The sequence below is a fragment of the Mus caroli genome, unplaced genomic scaffold (assembly GCF_978045245.1).
Source record: "Mus caroli unplaced genomic scaffold, Mus_caroli_1 scaffold_17, whole genome shotgun sequence".
Lineage (NCBI taxonomy): Eukaryota > Metazoa > Chordata > Mammalia > Rodentia > Muridae > Mus > Mus caroli.
The window spans coordinates 34715547-34733791 of NW_028227272.1; the positions used below are offsets into that span (position 1 = coordinate 34715547).

Here is an 18245-nt window from a genome sequence, read left to right on the forward strand (position 1 = left end):
AATAAAAGATTATGATTTGATTAAGAGTTTACTCAACTCAAGAATCTGAAAATTAAGATTAGTTTAGCAGCTACTGTTTTCTCTTATTGAAGATGTCTAAAGTTCGTAGTTCAGGGTGGGGAAAATGGCTGTAGAGAGGAGTCCTGGACCTATAGCCTTCCTGATTTTTCTGCTCCCTATTCTTGGCATGTTATGTTGTTCTTTTCTGTGGTGGTTTGAATGAAAATGGTTCCCATAGGCCCATAGGGAGTGGCACTATTAGGAGGCAATAGCCTTGTTGGAGTAGGTGTAGCCTTATTGGAGGAAGTGTGCTACCAGGGAGGGGTGCTTTGAGGTTTCAGAAGCTCAAGCCAGGCCTAGTGGCTCACTCTCTCCTCCTGCTCCTTTGGATCACCTACATCTCCAGCACCATGTCTGCCATGTGCCACCATGACAATAATGGACTAAACCTCTGAAATGTGAGCCAGCTCCAGTTAAAAGTTTCCCTTTATAAGAGTTGCTGTGATCATAGAGCCTATCCACAGCAATAAAACCCTGACTAAGACATCTTTGTTCTTGACCTTTGCATCTACATTTAGGACACAGCAAAGAGAAGAAGACGAAAGGGCGTGTGGACAGAGTAAAGGTAGGCCTCTTACCTGGGGAAATACTGTCTTTCTATTCAGGAAGGGAAACCTTCTGCAGACTTCACCTTTGGTTTCCTGAGCAGACAGGCACATGTCCACACCGACCTCTAGCAATCTTGATCTGAGACAAGGGTTATCTTATCTTGTCTGATGTGAAGCTTAATCCAACAGCTTCCTGAGAAACCAGGCTTCTATTTGAAGAGAAGAAAGTGGGTAGGGATACTAACATGCAACCCTTAGAGCCTACCATGGGTACTTTCACTTGACAGGGGGCAGCAAGACAATAAGAAGTAGGGTTTGAATACCTTCCTTTTCCAGGATTGGGGGTACGGGATGAATCTGTCAATATTGGTTTTGCACAAACAACAAGCAGACAGACAACTCCCAACCTACAAACAGCTTCTCAAATTTCTCTTTGTATGAGGTCAGAAAATTGGCTGGCAATTGTCTAGTCCTGACAGTGTCCCTTGTGATCACAAATAGATGACAAAAGGAAATCAAGCAGCAACAGTTCCTAGCAATCTTCATCTGCAGATGAGCAGGGTGTGCTGAAGAATTGGAGAAGTAATTTCTGCAGGCCAAACATTTCCTATAGAATGATGATGTAAAACCAAACATTCAAGGCACTCTGCACTCTTTCCACACTCTTTGCTGCTTTCAATATTTTATGGAAAATGTTGATAAGACCCTCTTTAGAAAACAGTGTTTTTAATTTTTGAAAAAAAACTATATATGATTTTTAAGTCTTTGTGCAAATTTTCAAGAGTAGCTTATCGCCTTGTCTCTTTTTCAGCTTCACCTCAATAATTTCATATTAGATGGCAGCCCTCAAGACCCGCCTAGACAGATTCCTCAAATGGCCTTGGCTGTTCCCAGCTTCTCCAAGGTCCAAGATTCTTCTAGAACCTAATAAGAGACAAAGCAAAGAAGTAACTCAAAATTAGCCAAGTAAGACAACATACCTCTAATCCTAGTCCTTGGGAGTGACAGAGGTTGGAGGCCCATGAGTTCAGAGCCAACCTAGGATGCATAGCAAAACCCCGCCTCAAAAAAAGAAAAGAAAGAGGGGGGCTGGAGGGCAGGGAAGATAGCTCCATTGGTAATGGACATGCTGTGCAAGCATGAGAACCTGAGTTTAATGCCCAGCCTCAACATGAAAAAGCCAGAAATGATCACCCAGCACAGACAGGTAGGTCCCTGGGACTCCTTGGCTAGCCAGCCTAGCCTAGTCAGTGAACGCTAGGACTCAGGGAGAGACTGTCTCAAACTGCAATGTAGATGCTCCCTAAGCAGGAGCACCAAGTTGCCCTCTGCCTTGCATGCATCCACACATACATTGTATACATACTCTCACCCACAATTACTCACGCACTCAAAGGAGCCCACACACAAACCACGAGGATGAGCCGGGACAGATTCAGAACTAAGGCAGTACTCCTTATGACAGTGTGGAAACTTGAACTTGACCTCCAGTGTGAGGTTTGCTCGAGATAACTGGCACTGTACCAGTCACCCATGTCCAAGAGAAACCTGGAAGTCACAAATCAGATGAGCCCTCTTTAACCCTCAGGGTCTGAAGCTTAACTGTGAGGTCCAGGTTCACAGAGCACTTCTGGGATGGCTGCCAACGAAGGGTCTACAAGTAGATGATGTGGCTTGGTGGGTGTTTCTCTTGGCCATGGTACCAAGATGAGACATCTGACTCTGCCAGGCAACCAAGAGGGCAGTGAATGGAAGTGTTGCTATCATGCTTAGAGGAAGAAATAGACACTCTGAAAGAGAAATGTAGACACAATAAACTTTCCACAGATGCAGAAAATACAGATAGGAGTTTGAAAACCCTATCTTTTCATACACAGGACAGCCAGGGTTACACAAGGAAAGCCTGTCTCTGGGGGGTGGGGGTGGGGGTCGGGAGTGTGTTTCTAGACATCTTAAAGTCCTGTTCATATTCTGCAATCATGCACATTTAACCATTAACAGATTCTTACACATAATTCTTTCTTCAAATAATCTACGAATTATCCTGAGGAGCATAGAGATGGGTTACGAATACTCTACTTGACCCCAAGATAGGAGAAGATCATTGGGGAACACTAGGGATCAGAAAACATAATCAAAGATTCGACCCAATGGGATCTCAATCAGAGAGCAGAGGCATCATCTTGCAGCAAGAGCCAAACAAAAAGGGTGAGAGAATATATCATGCACTAAAACAGTAACAACCTGTGATGGAAGTGCACTGTGCCAGAGGAGGGGAACTGACAATACTAAGGCATTGTTAAGACTGGCACTGTCAATGTGTGCAGAAGGAGAACTAATAGCAATGATGGATAGTCTTCCATACAGCTCTGACAGAGTCCTATCCATACAAGTCACCCTGCGACTGGCAGAGGCTGCTTTATTCTGCGCTGAGGGCTGTCTCAAAAACTAAAAATCAGCAGGCTGATTACTGGTCCTTCTGCAGCCTCTCTTGCCCTGTGATCACGCTCCACCCAGGAACCAACATGATCTCCAGGAATGCAACATAAACAGGCTGGTCCTCCTTAACACCACCCGTGACCTTTGCTGTCACCTTTCTGCATGCTAAAGTCTGAGCAAAAGCCTTAAGATCCAAATCCTTGTCGTTGTCTTCTTCTTCTTCTTCTTCTTCTTCTTCTTCTTCTTCTTCTTCTTCTTCTTCTTCTTCTTCTTCTTCTTCTTCTTCTCTCTCTCTCCCTCTCTCTCTCTCTCTCTCTCTCTCTCTCTCTCTCTCTCTCTCTCTCTCTCTCTCTCTCTCTCTGTGCTCAGCAGTACCACAGTGTGGGCTCCAATGCCCAGATCTAGCATCACCAGTCAGACAGATGGCACATTTGAGCTCAGAGGAAGTGGCAATTGGTGTCCTCATCAGACTGCTTCTTGGTTTGATTTAGGACATTGTTCCTGACTGGTTAAAAAAAAAATCTTGTGGAATGATTAAAGTCTCAAGAACACATTGCTCAATAATTCTCAATGCTAAGAAATTATGCAAAAATTCCTCTGGGTACTGTCTTCTTTTAACATTTAGACACCAAGAGTATGTGGTGTTTTTCCAATGTGAAGGGATGCTAGGATAAATCCTGATTGGTATGATCAAGATCAGTTTTTAGTTTATCTTGTTTAAGCCTTAAAATCATTAAGAAAAAGCCTCTATATGAAGGACAGTAAGTGAATTTGAGTAAGCAAATAGACAAATGGACAAAAATACATGAAAATATTGAGTCTCAATAATAAATTAAATGTAGATTTAAGATAGTTTTTATTCATTGGGTTTAAAAATGATTGTAATAAACATTCATTTAAGACTCTGGTTTTCCTTTATTATTATAGTATACGTATGGATTTAAAGGTGTGTAGCACCATGCCCAGCACTCTTAGAAATGTAACCCATGAAAAGAGTTAAGGACAAACACAAAGATTCTCTAACAGGTGACTATCACATTCATCATAAAAGGAGAAAATGAAAAGACAAATGGAGTATTCATTTATAAGAAGGATTAAGTAGGTTGAGATAAACACACACTACAGAATGCTATCAACAGTCACTTTAAAAACGTGGCTGGAAATTCATGGTGGTTTGAATTAGAAACATTTCCCATTGGCTCCTATCTGAACATTTACTGCACAACTGGCACTACTGCTTGGGGAAGTGATACAATATTGCTGGAGGAGGAAGGACATCACTGGCTGATGGGGTGGGGTTTTGGGAGTTCCTAGCACCACCCACTTCCAGTTCTCTCTCTCTCTCTCTCTCTCTCTCTCTCTCTCTCTCTCTCTCTCTCTCTCTCTCTCTCTCTCTCTGTCTCTTGCAACTAAAGGTGTAATCTCTCAGCTTCCTGCTCTTGCTACAGTGTTTGCTTACTGACATGTCTCCCAGCCATAATGGACTTTTACTCTCTGGAACTAGAAGCCAAGATAAAAATCTTTCTTCCATAAGTTGTGTTGGTCATGGTCTTTTATTACAGCAACAGGAAAGTAACTAATACCATTTTTTTGACATGGAAAGATGTTCATGACAAATCACTGGGCCCAGGTTTTCAAATCATTATATACACAGTGGCTCTCATTTCCTTGAGAAAAAAAAAAAGATGCATAAGCAGAGAGAGGGGGAAAACACTATGGCAGATGCACACCCAAAATCATTACATGGAATGGATGGGTTGTTTTTATTCTTTTACTTAAGTAATTTTTAATTATCTTATAATAGACTGGTACATCTGCATCCTCAAATAACACACTAAAATTATCGTTGAAAGAAAACTAAGGATCAAGGTAGATGTAGTGGTTTGAGTATGCTTGGCCCATGGGCAGTGGCACTACTAAGAAGTGTGTCCTTGTTGGAGTGGATGTGGCTTTGTTGGAGGAAGTTTGTCACTGTGGGGGTGGACTTTGAGGTCCTATGCTAGAGCTCTGCCCAGTGTGGAGGAGACCCTCTTCCTGACTGTCTGGCGAAGAGGGCCTCCTTCTAGCTGCCTTTGAATCAAGATGTAGAAACCTCTACACCTCTAGCACTGTGTCTACCTGCACTCTGCCATGCTTCCCACCATGATAATAATGAACTGAAATTGTAAACCAGCCCCAATCAAATGCTTTTCTTTATAAAAGTTGCCTTAGTCATGGTGACTTTTCATAGCAATGTGTACTGGCTAGTTTTGTGTCAACTTGACACAGCTGGAGTTATCACAGAGAAAGGAGCTTCAGTTGAGGAAATGCCTCCATGAGATCCAACTGTAAGGCATTTTCTCATTTAGTGATCAAGGGGGAAAGGCCCCTTGTGGGTGGGACAATCTCTGGGCTGGTAGTCTTGATTCTTTAAGAGAGCAGGCTAAGTAAGCCAGGGGAAGCAAGCCAGTAAAGAACAGCCCTCCATGGCCTCTGCATCAGCTCCTGCTTCCTGACCTGTTTGAGTTCCAGTCCCGACTTCCTTTGGTAATGAACAGTAAGTAACATGGCAGTGTAAGCTGAATAAACCCTTTCCTCCCCAACTTGCTTCTTGGTCGTGATGTTTGTGCAGGAATAGAAACCCTGACTAAAACACAATGGAAACCCTAACTAAGAAGTAGAGTTTCTTCTATTTTTGCTGCCCAATAAGATGAGAACAAGACCGAAACTTAGAATACCCAAGATACAAGATACAATTTGGAAAACACATGAAACTGAAGAAGAACGAAGACCAAAGTGTGGACACTTTTCCCCTTCTTAGAATTGGGAACAAAACACCCATGGAAGGAGTTACAGAGACAAAGTTTGGAGCTGTGACGAAAGGATGAACCATCTAGAGACTGCCATACCCGGGGATCCATCCCATAATCAGCCTCCAAACGCTGACACCATTGCACACACTAGCAAGATTTTGCCGAAAGGACCTTGATATAGCTGTCTTTTGTGAGGCTATGCCCGGGCCTAGCAAACACAGAAGTGGATGCCCACAGTCAGCTATTGAATGGATCACAGGGCCCCCGATGGAGGAGCTAGAGAAAGTACCCAAGGAGCTGAAGCTGCAACCCTATAGGTGGAACAACAATATGAACTAACCAGTACCCCCCGGAGCTCTTGACCCTAGCTGCATATGTATCAGAAGATGGCCTAGTTGGCCATCATTGGAAAGAGAGGCCCATTGGTTGTGCAAACTTTATCTGCCTCAGTACAGGGAAATGCCAGGGCCAAGAAGTGGGAGTGGGGGGGGGGTATGGGGGACTTTTGGGGTAACATTGGAAATGTAAATGAAGAAAACACCTAATTAAAATTTTTAAAAAAGGAAAAAAAATAACTGACTTTAGTCAAGACACACACAAAAACAAAACAAAACAAAATGATGAGAACAAGACTGCATAGCCCATTATAATCTGGAGAACAATTACAATAGCCTTTAGTGGCCAAGGGCATGGTGTTAATCCCATCACTTGGAAGCCTTAGGCAAGGAGATTTCAAGTTTGAGTCCAGAATGAACTACATAGTAAGACTCTGTCAAAGAGAAAGGAGGTCATAAGGAAGGGAATACCTTCAGGCTGGTAATGTAGTTCTGTGTATTCCTAGCATGCTTGGCCTCTGGGTTCAAGTTCAGAACCACCAAAACAAAAATCAAGAACAGTAGCCTGATCTAATATAGCTCAGGCCTGTAATCCAGACTACTCAAGAGGCTGAGCTGGGTGACTGCAAATTCAAGGTTAACCTGGGCAATTTAATGAGACCCCCTGTCTCATAAGAAGTAAAAAAGCGGTGGGGCTGTAGATAGAAGTTAATGTTAGATTCTTGCTTAGCATGTGCAAAGACCCTAGGTTCAGTTCCCAGCACTGAAGGAAAATGGAGGGAGGAACATTAAGGGGAGGTAGGGACAGAGAGCTGTTGGGGGGAGGGGGGGGGAGAAGGGACAAGTTAGGAATGACATGTAAATTGAGAATAAGCATCACATGAGTCAAACAATCCCTACTTGCATCTGTAGGTCTAAAGCGGCTTACAGGCCCATGTTTGCAGAATCGCATTCTTCAAGCGAGCTTTCTTCCATCACAACAGCTACTTCTTATGTCTTCCAGGCTTGACCCTCTGAATCATTTCTCACACCTTCGGTGACTTCTGACCCCAAACTGTTTGCTAATTGATTGGACTCCTTATTATTCCAAGTCCCATAATATCCCCGTGTGTATATGTATATGTGTGTGTGTTCACATGCACACATATTTGTGCACAGATGCACATGCACTAGAGTGTGCATGGATGAGGCCAGAGAACCTTGGGTGTTGTTCTTCAGGCGCTAACCACCTTGGCTTTGGAGTCAGGGTCTCTCACCAGCCCGAGGTCCTGATTAGGTTAGGTCAGGGTGGCTGGGTGGTAAGCTACAGGGACCTGTCTCTGCCTCCCCAGAGCAGGGATTACAAACATTGCACCACCTCTGGCTTTCTAAGTGGGTTCAGGGATCGAACCCAGGTCCTCATGCCTACACAGTATGCTTGTTATTGACTGAACTCACTCTCCAGCCTTGCAATGATTGATTTTGATTGTGTCATCTTGATTGTTTGAGAAGTGTGCACACTAGTAAAGCATACACAGGTGTGCCTGTGAAGATGTTCCCAGATTAATAAAGTGGGAAGACCTGCCCTGAGCAGGAATGGCAGCCGCCTCTCAGGCTGGGGTCTAGATGCAGTACAAGAGGAACAGGAAAAAAAAAAAAAACCCACTAGGTGCATCATCTTGCTTTGTGTCCTGGCTGCCATGACATGACCTGCTCTAGGCTGTTCTGAGCACCCCTCCCCCGTGGAGTGAAACATGAGCCAAAATACATCTTCCCTCCCTTACACTGTCAGGTATTCTAGGCTGTGAGAAATGATAGGGTAAGATCATCTCCATACGAGATGCAGAGCCTTTCATTGTCAATGACTGTGGGGCCCCTGTGATAGTCAGCATGCCGGGGCAGCCCTTAAAAACAAAGAGCAAGTTGTTTCATTGAACACCCTTTCCTGGTTGGTGAATCTTCCTGGATTAAGAACCCTCCTTGGGAATGCTATTCTCACCCACTATGGGATGCTTTGTAAAGCTCAAGCCCAGAGAACTCTGCAGCAGATTCGGCCTACAGGGTAGCAGCTGTCAGTTACATCTCTAACTCAATTGAGCCAACATCCTATGTATATATGACACATAAGAGTGGAGCTTGGGTTCCTCTGCAGGACTCTGGTAATGACTGCAATGAAGACTCCCAAGGCTCGAGAATGTGGCAGAACCTTCTGCGACAGAGAACAATTCTGCTCCCAAAGCAGCTGGCTTCACTGAGAAACCAAATCTACTCAGAGCTGCCCGTTGTGATCTGCAAAGGTAGAAGGACTGAGGTGTGTGGGGAGGTGCCCACCACAGAGCTAGGATGCAAGTGAACAGCAGCAAGGCCTATTAAAGGTTAGCTACCATGTCAGCTTGCCGACAAAATCCCAGAGGTTGACGCACACAATCAATGCTGTAGTAATCCGGTGAAGCAGAGGTCGGAAACAGTGCCACAGCTAGCCTTCCTGGGTGGAGCGACCAGCAGTAGGACTGGTCCTTTCTGCCCTCCTAGCGATGGGATGGAACACGTGTTCTTTCCCTATAAATTGGGTTTACTTTTCTCCTTTCTAGAGCTGGGCATCAAACCCAGTGCCTCTCATATGCTGGGCAAGCGTTCTACCACTGAGCTATATCCTTGATCCCCAAATTTAGGTTTCTCTTTTAAATTTGTGTGCTTGTAGGCAAGTGGTGTGCTGCACCTCACACGTATCGAAAATTTGTCGGACTCAGTTTTCTCCTTCAACCATATGGGTCTCAGTCTTGGTGGCAAGTGCCTTACCCACTCCATCCCCACTGCCCCCACTGGCCCAATCTAGGCTTTGATGAGTAAGATACCCTGATCCACCGTGGGGGACAGGGAAAAGCATTCCTCCAGGGAAACTGTAATCTGATAGACACTTCACCTATATTCAGGTTACTTGGGCTTTTGTACCTGGGAGTCAGTCAACCAAAAAGGTTTGCACTTTGCCAGCCTGATTCATGACTGGCAACACTGGTATGTGGCCACAAGGGCACTAGCGGTATTGCCATACAACTGAGGGTTGTTGGGAGCCCAGGGCACTCACTAGAATATCTTGGTGCTTCCATCTCAAAGCACCTGTAGCCATTTGATGGCAATGACAGTGATCTAGAGTATCTAAGACTGTCTTTTTTTTGTTGTTTGTTTGTTTTGTTTTTCGAGACAGGGTTTCTCTGTATAGCCCTGGCTTTAGAAACAAAGGTGCCAGTGATTCCATCAGTCAAGTAATCGCCATTTAAAGTGATGGCCAACGAAGGGACATCTAGAAAGCAGGACTGAGACGACCATAGCCCCACAGCCAGCTTGTAGGAGCGTGGACGATGGCTACCCCTCCTGTACTGTTTGGTAGTTTTATGCTGTTTAATGTGCGCAGGTTAGAGATCGGCACAGTGCTGACGATGAAATGATACACTTCTTGAGCCACCTCCACATCCTCAGCCCCACTGCTGCTAATACTTGGCTTAGCACCATACTGCCCTTGCTGGATGCCCTAATGTCTTCCTCCGCCGTGTAGGAAGGACTCAGCCAGTCATTCTGAGGCACCTGGGATGCACACAGGTATTGCCTGGGTGGCTCAACTTTACTGTCGCTGTGGATGAAACGCACCAGTTCCAAACGGAACCACAGGAAGGGTGGCGGTGGTTTTTATTGGTTCATACTATTTCATTTTTATCCTCATGGCTTTATGAGATGAAAGGCATTGCTATCTCCATGCTATAAAAAGAAAATGGAGACCAGAATCCTAGCTGCTAACTCCCAGCTAGCTTTTACTGCAGGCCAGCTTTCCAGCCTGTGCCCTTAGCTGTCGTCCTTCTGTTCCTCAGCGTGATCTCGCCATCCTCACTTTCTTACTCCAGAGGCAGCAGGGTCAGACAAACCCGGCAGGCCTTGCTCTTTCCCGTTCCAGCTTGGCCTGTCAGCCTCGGGGACTTCAGAGACCAAACTGAATGTCTGTCGGCTCCGAGCCTCTCAGAGAGAGCTAGCACCTCAGCAGCAGCTCACATTCCCAAGGATCTGCAATGTGTGTCACGCTCGCTGCCACCTTCTGCTGTGCTCACACAGAAGGCTGGAGACACGCAAGGACTCAGGCAGGAAAGGTGCAGACACTGAGCTGCTCAGGGTTCTCCGAGCTGTGCTTTCCGACTCGGACTACTGTCCCCTCAGGGCGCACCCCAGCTGGCCACAGGTAACACTCAGTTGCCTGCTAACAGATGCAATGAATAAACAGATGTGTCTTCACTGACCATTATTCTGACACACAGGTTCCCAGCACAAGCTGACCTTTGCTTCTGTTTTCTAAGGTATTAACATGCTTCAGCAATAAATCCAAGAAAAAGAAACTGTTCAGTGATTAATTAATAGGAGATTTATTTATGCAAGAATAGTCATCCTTGCCAAACTTAGTAGGAGATGTTAAATTTTCTGTCCAGTTTTCCTTCCTGGATAAGTCTTTCCTTTCTGTCCTGTTGGATGAAAACAAAAAGAGATAAAATATTAACAAGCAAGTCATCCTTATGAGTACACGGAATAACGGCAAATCAGGAATAAAAACGTAACTGTAAGCCCATCCCCTAAAGCCCAAGGACTTCGAGGAAGTAATAAGGAGCCAAAGTTAGGACAGTAAGAAACTGCATCATTCAAAAGTACCTATTCTTTAGTGGTCAGAAAGGAACTTCCCCATTCTTAAGCAGAAATCATTTCTGTTTTGTTTTGAGGCAGAATCCCAACCTATAGCCAAGGCTAGCCTGGAACTCAGTTGTTAACATAGCTGGCCTCAAACTCATGGTGTTCCACCAGCCTCAGGCTCCCCAGGGCTAGGATTACAGGTATGAGCTACCATGCCTAGCTTCAAAAGCAGACAGCAAAAGTAAATGCAAACAACTTCTGGAAACGCATGCTGATGTAGCAATCAAAAGATAAGAGCTCACGAAGAGGAGGCGGCTGGCCTCTAGTCTACATGGCTACACAAGCGCTGGACTGTGCCAGGAACGGGAATGGAGCAGCCTTCTCTGGGACCACGCAGCCAGGCCTCTGAAGACAGCGACTGGCATGTGACCTCTGCTTCCGTTGTTGGGGTTTCATGTGTTTGAAGAGTAACTAACATGCAGAGCTCAGCACCAGAGCTAAGTGAGCCAGCCGTATGTTCTGCTAACGCTCATCCAATACACACCATCTCTAACAAATGCCCCAGCAAAGCGAAAGGACTTCTCCAGGGTATCCGAAGGTCAGACCCAAAACAAGTTCAGCTTTAACCCAGACAGGCTCACTCATTCTTGTAATCCCAGTGCTCAGGAGGCTGGAAATTTTAGACTGGCCTGGGTGACATAGGGAGATCTTCTCAATCCTGTCTTAGTAAAATCAAGTTTCTATATACCCTCTAATGAGAAAATTAACTTTTAAAAAGTTGTTATGGTATTTACTTGCTTAGTCATCACATTACAATTTCTTATATTATCTGGGAAAAAAACCCAGGAAGACTTTCATGAACTGAACTCTACTCTCATAAATTTTAAACTGACCCTTCTGTTACTTTTTTTAAACTGCAAAGTCACCATTAAATTAAACCTGAAAGACCCATAGGCTGCCATGTTGTTGTTTTTTTTAAACAAAGTATCAAACCAAATGAAAACTCCAACTCTTCCCAGAAAGGAGTAAAGACATGTGACCAAAAGAGACACTGGGAGCCATCACCACTAGGAACTGCTGGGGGCACCTAGGAGGGACTTCTCAAACCAGTCAAACATCTAGCCCTAATACTTACCCTGTCTGTTTTGAAAACATAATACCAGAAGATGAGGGGCCCAAACCCTGCCACAGCTCCTAAAAGTGAGTTCTTGGGAGTGGGTCTGAAATTAGGATAAATATTTGCCGATCTTGCATAGGTCCAGCGAATCAAGGCAGGATCCTCCTGAAAGGAACACAAACAAAGACTCGTCAGCTTTAAGGAGGTCACACTGAGGGAGAGGGAGAATTCACCGGTGCTGCTGTGAAGGAGCACACCAACCTTGAACTCAGGCTTTTTGATCTCTCCCTCCCAAGTCTGGAATCACAGGGCTGTGCCATGACTCTCACCTGATTGGTTCTACTATTCAGAAACTTTATTTTCTCCCCCACTCCTTTTTTTCCCTTTTCTTTTGGTTTTGGTTTTTATTAAATACAGTCTTGCTCTGTAGCCTTGGCTAACCTATAGCTCAAGCTGGCCTCAAACTCATGACAACCCTCTTGTGTCTCAGCTTCCCAAGTGCTGGGATCACAGGTGTGCACAACTCTCTGATGATCCTGTTCTAATTCTGCATGATTTAAAGATTCTTTTCTCCCCTCTAGCTTTCTATTTCCAATGTAAGATTCCTAACTTTAAACTGTCTGAGAAGCCACCTCTCTCGCTTCATCACTTTCAAGTGTCCCTCAGACTTAACCTCCTATCTCTCTTGGAAGTGGCCATGAGACCCACCCCACAGCCCTGATGAAGAGAGACCTCAGATGCTCTATCAAGCTTCCTATTTTGCTTCTACATCCTTTCTAACGCTGTCACAGCGGCCTTCCCTGCTAAGTCAGTTGCAGGAAGATGAAAGCAGGCTTACCCTAACCCTGAATTATATGATTTTGCTTTCTTTTGGTTCAGAAGATCAAACCAGGGGCATTATGTAAACAAGGCATGAGCCTTAACACTGAGCTATACCTCTCGCCATGAACCCTAAGTTTCTAAACTAACTTGGCTGGTGTTTGAAAAGCAAACTGTTTCCTTCCATACTACTAAAGTCTTGAAAAAAAAGGTCAAAAGGTCAAAACTGTCAAAAAAAATCAGCTTATCTTGGCTAAGAAAAAAGTAATTTAATATATTTATACTAAAATAATCTCCTAAGAATAGAAAATCTACCCCAAACACATAATTAAACTTAATTAGCTAAATCCCCAAATGATTTTACAAAATTATTCTCGCCAATTAACTGGCAGATTAAAATAAGCAAATAAAATCAGCTTTAGTCTTCAGTATGCAGCATGAACATCTAAGGTCTTAACCAACACCAAGCAGCCATGATTGGCAAGACTGAAATAACTTCGACATTTACATTTCAAACTAAGCTGAATTACAGCAATTCGACCCTGAGGTGACCAGCTATAGCTCAGAAGGTAAGGGAGCCTTGATGGAGATGCAGTCAGCCTTTCAATCAGGTTGAAATCCCTCAACTGCAACAGTGATCAGCTCACTACCAGTCAGAGAAGTCTAAACCTAACCTCCTGCTGCTCTAGAAATGAACAGTATGGTCGCATAATAGTAACCGGACAAGCAGAGCAAGGCCAGAGATGAAATGCATCTGAATGCCACACAATGAGACCTCTCAAGTCACCAGTCACTCACTGCTCTGCACTTTCACAGCTTCCAGATCTGTCTGTGGAATAGACATTTCATTTCACAAAATACCAGTAACTTCATGACCAAAACCAGGGGAAAGAGGCTGAAGAGATGGCTCAGTGGTTAAGAGCGGTTAGTTGTTGCTCTTGAAGAGGACCTGGGTTCAGTTCTCAGAGCCCACCCAGTGGCTCACCACCATCCCTAAATCTAGTTCCAAATGATCTAATGTCTACTTCTTGCCTCTTCTGGCATCAGGCACATATGTGGTACACATACAGAAATGTAGACAAAACACTCATACAAATGAATTAAGTAGGGCTGGTGACACGGCTCAGCAGTTAAGAGCACCAACTGCTCTTCCAAAGGTCCTGAGTTCAATTCCCAGCAACCACATGGTGGCTCACAACCATCTTTAAAGGGATCTGATGCCCTCTCCTGGTCTGCGGATGTATATGCAGCAGAGCACTCATACATTAAATAAATAAAAATTTTAAAAGCCAAACATAAACATTAAAAAAAAACTTGTTTAAAAAAACAAAACAAACAAATGAATTAAGTAAATGGGGGAGGGGGTTGAGGCAGTTTTCCATGACACCACTCAATGTCCAGTGAAATGCCAGCAGCCTCTGGTGTGGGGAAGCCTCACACTTTCCTCTGTACTTCCCGAGTCCATCTCTGTTTGGTTTCCTTCCTCTCTGCCCATTCTCTCTTTATCTCTTTTGCTCTTTTCCTTCTGTTGTTTTTCAGTGTTTTAACATTGGGCTATAGCTTTTGCTGGGCTCTCTTACATAAGTTCACTCCATGAAAGAGGTCATCAGGTCACATGACTTTAAGCCCATATGGGCATGGCTACCAACAGCCTACCTCTAGCCCTAGAACTCCATGTTAAACACAACATCTACCCAGACATCCTAAAAGTACCATAAACTGATCTGCCAATATTCCTTTCAGTCCACCACCACATGTTCCTGTCACATTCCTGTTGACCTTGGAAACCATCCTCCCCTTGTCTCCTACACCAGACAGTTGCACCCTGCTGAAGCGCGCTGGATCTGCTTTTAATACCGCCCATCCTATACTCACCACACCTTGCCATCTCACAACTACTGTCACAGAGCCCATTAACCGCGAGATTTAATGCTACAGAGATTTAACTGCTCCAGAGGCCTCCTAGCTCCTCCCTCTCTGCCCTCACTCCCCCGTCACAGACAATTCTTGAGGAAACAAACTTGAGAGATTTTGTTAAGACATAAGTCTCCGTTACGTGACTGCCTCCTCAGTAGAGATCTTTACAATGTCTTACAAGGTCCATGCGATCAAATCGCAGAGATCTCTTTGACTTCGGTTGGTCACTGTACCCCCACTATTTTATCCATAACAGTCTCATAAGAAACAAAACTTCATCATCGAAATACATTGTATGTAATTCTCACCAATGCATCTAATATAAAATAAAATAATACAATTAATAAAGATGTTATTTTTAAAAAGGCAATCATGTTAAAAGGACATAAAATAAAACTTGGCTCCACCTCCAAAGTACTAGGTCTGCTAACATATTTTGAAATAGCTCTCTGGTATAGTTTGAGATATATTAAATGCTAGAGCTGGCCTTGTACCTACAGTGTCTTCTAATTGGCACGCTCTTTCCCTCTCCCTCAAGCTAACTCCTTTCAGATCCTTACTTAAATGTCATGCTCCAAGAATGGGATTGTGGCTCAGTGGTAGAGCACTTCCCTCCCATGTGAGACCATGGATTTGATCCCAAACACTACAAAACAAACAAACAAAAACAAGATGCCCAAAGCCCTGTTCCAAACAGGTGCTTCCTTCCCTGGTGCACGCAGGGTTGACCCCACCCTTATTTTCTGTACCATCCACCACCGCTCACACACCAAATGATTCAGATTTCTAACGCACTTAGTATTTGTCATCCCCATTCCAAACACAGCTAGCTCTACAAGGCCAGGGACTTCTAGCTGGCTTTGTACTCTTAACTCAGCATCTTCATCTCATAATAGGTCCTGAGCAGTTATTTTTGACCTAATTAGTTACCCCTAAAGACTAGACAAAGGGTGCACAAGTTTTGGCTGGTAAACGATTAATGGGACAGCTAAGGAGGAAGGTATCTCTATTTCTATTAGAGATTCGAAATGGAAACTTCCCTGGGTTACAGAGATCAAAAAACAGACGACTGGGAGTTCAAACTTCACATCTGACTGAGGTCTTACTCTAGTTACTTTAAAAAAATTAAACAAACAAACGGGCCCCGTGTTGTGGTTCATGCCTTTAATGTGAGCACTCACAAAGCAGAGGCAGGTTGATCTCTGTGAGTTCAAGGCTAGCCTGTTCTACATACTGATTTCCAGGACAGCCAGGGCTGTATATTCAGACCCTGTCTGAAAAAATAAATAAATAAATTATTAATAACAATCCCATACTATCTAGCTCATAGTATAGAACAAGGTGTATCTCTTTCACCCTGTAAACAAAGGTCTGCTTGAGGATACTATATTTGTGCAGAAGGTAATATAAGTCACACAGACTAGGGTGGGTGACCTGTTTCTGGGTGTCACTGTCCATACTGCCTCATCTAGAAAGCCAAGAGACTAACACAGTAACCTCTGTGAATGATTGTGACATTTAATTTTTTAAATGTCTTTCAGACCAGGCATGGGTTTCAAGTGGCAGTAACCCCAGTATGTGAGGCTGTGGCTGGAGGACCTGGCATTCTGAGCCACCTGGAGACTAGCACTGTACCTGACCACTTAGTGTAACTTTCCCTTGGTTATTCTAACTTTCAAAAATGATAGAGAACATGTATGCAATTGTTGGAAAATCTTCATTTAAAAAAAATCCCATTTGAGATATTTAGACAGCTTTTACAGAAGAAACTGTCTAAAAGCACACTTGCCAAAATATCTTTTTAGTGATGTATGTTACATACATAGTAATGCTACATACTTTCTCGTTTGATTTCACAAATCTATGACGAATGCACACCATTTTCCACGAGAACACAAAAAAGCTATGGTTTGAGAGGGATTATGTAAATTGCCCAGGGATCATAGTTGGTTATTATATGGGGCCATGAGGTCTGCTTCCAAAGCCGAATCCATCAAGCCTCCGCTTCTGTAACACACTTCATTTGAACAACCCCTATTCTCAAGAGAAAGAAAGAAGTGTCCATGAGAGTTAGGAGCTGAATGGCACACAACAGCTTTTTATGCTGTACACTGGGGAGTACCGGGCCTGAGCACGCCCTTTTCGAGGAAGATACTGTGCTAGATTAGTCAGTCATGTGTTAATCTGCCTCAAAAGATATGAAGGACCATATCATGGCCATGTTTCAGACAAGAAAGCCGAGACTATGCAGAGTGGAACAAGTTTCTCTAAACCAGGGGGGAAGCCGTCCGATCCCTTTGACCACTGAGCCGAAGGCCGAAGTTGAAGGGTCAAGGGCTGTGCGGCTCGGGGCCGGTGTCCAGCACACGGATGGAGCTGGGCGGCCCCGCGTGTGCCCACGCGAGATGCGGCTGCCCCGGCCCACAGTCCCGCCCGGCCCCACTCACGATGTGCGACACGCGTTTGGGGTCGTTGTACTGAAGCAGATACTCCCGTTTAAGCCGGGCCCTTATGCTCAAGCGCTCGACCTGCGCCCTTCTGGTCTCCGGAGACACGTCATACTCGGCAGGGTCGAGGGTACTGGGGAGAGTGGCCAGGGGCGCAGGCTTATACTTGGAACCCGACATCTTGACTCCCGGCGCACATCTGCGCCTGCGCGGATATGAGGGCTGCCCTGTCTAGTTTGACCTTCAGGCTCAGGAAGTACGCCTGCGCGCGCACACACGACGCTCTGGCAGGAAGGGGCGGGAGAGGGGTGGAGTTCGAGGCTGGGTGGAGCCTTTGCCAATCCTTCACGCCCTCGTCCCGCGTATTCTGCGCGTGCGCACTGCTTCTCGGTTTGCCTCCTCTTGTCTGGTGGTAAACTCCTTTTCTCTCTGTGCTACTGCTTGTTTGCAGAACTGATTTCCTGAAGTTGAGCAGACTAGACGAGACTGGGAAACTGGGCTGTCTGTGACTCCTGAAGTCCTACAGTCCAGGGTGGGTTCTTCCAACCTGGGTGACCTTGTAGAAGGTCATTAGTGTCTCCCAAATTTCCTTTTTCTTACCCTGAAGAAATGACCTTGACTCTGCACTCCTAGCAAGGTTGTTGGAGTTAAATGAGACATTGAAAACAATGAAATTGCTTTTCAAACATTTCCCTAGCTTCGCCCCACCCCAAACAAAAAAAGAGAATAAGCTTTCTAAAGGTTACCACTTTAGGACCAATCCACTGTTAAACCCAAAGATGGGAGGAGAAAGACCACCAACTCACATCATCTCGTCCAGATTAATTAAAGTCAGGTTTTTATTCGTGTACACGAGCTGCCTCCCCCTGCCTCCTCCTAAGGCAAGGTTGATTGGATGTGAGGAAGACTTTTATAGCTCAGAGGTAGAGGGGTTCTAAATGGGGGATTTGTGGCAAAATAGGTGGAGTTACAGGAGCAGAATATAGGCATAATAAGTTAGTCTCCTCAAACAAAGACACAAAGGCAGTCATAACAGCAGGTAGTCATACAAGATACCCATACAAACCTTTTGCAAGATAAACATTAACTTTTTGAAACAAAATGCGATTGCTATTCCTGGAACAGGC

At 44.6% G+C, this 18245-nt stretch overlaps 1 protein-coding gene across 1 annotated transcript; it reads right to left on the reverse strand.

Moving 5' to 3' along the window:
• Nucleotides 1-10535: 10535 nt before the first annotated feature.
• Nucleotides 10536-17359, reverse strand: Ndufb4 (NADH:ubiquinone oxidoreductase subunit B4). Its single transcript, XM_021185167.3, has 3 exons — nucleotides 17119-17359; nucleotides 11954-12100; nucleotides 10536-10655 (listed from the first exon to the last, which is right to left on the reverse strand). The coding sequence occupies exons 1-3, from the start codon at nucleotides 17296-17298 to the stop codon at nucleotides 10593-10595; spliced, it is 390 nt and encodes a 129-aa protein (XP_021040826.1). The 5' UTR covers nucleotides 17299-17359; the 3' UTR covers nucleotides 10536-10592.
• Nucleotides 17360-18245: the final 886 nt, after the last annotated feature.

What these genes read in the sequence shown, in the direction of transcription:
- Ndufb4 (XM_021185167.3), bottom strand. Translation starts at nt 17,298, where the DNA reads ATGTCGGGTTCCAAGTATAAGCCTGCGCCCCTGGCCACTCTCCCCAGT. An exon ending in CCAAACGCGTGTCGCACATC is followed by an intron (nt 12,101 to 17,118) that starts GTGAGTGGGGCC and finishes TGTTCCTTTCAG; the next exon opens with GAGGATCCTGCCTTGATTCG. An exon ending in ATGTTTTCAAAACAGACAGG is followed by an intron (nt 10,656 to 11,953) that starts GTAAGTATTAGG and finishes TTCATCCAACAG; the next exon opens with GACAGAAAGGAAAGACTTAT.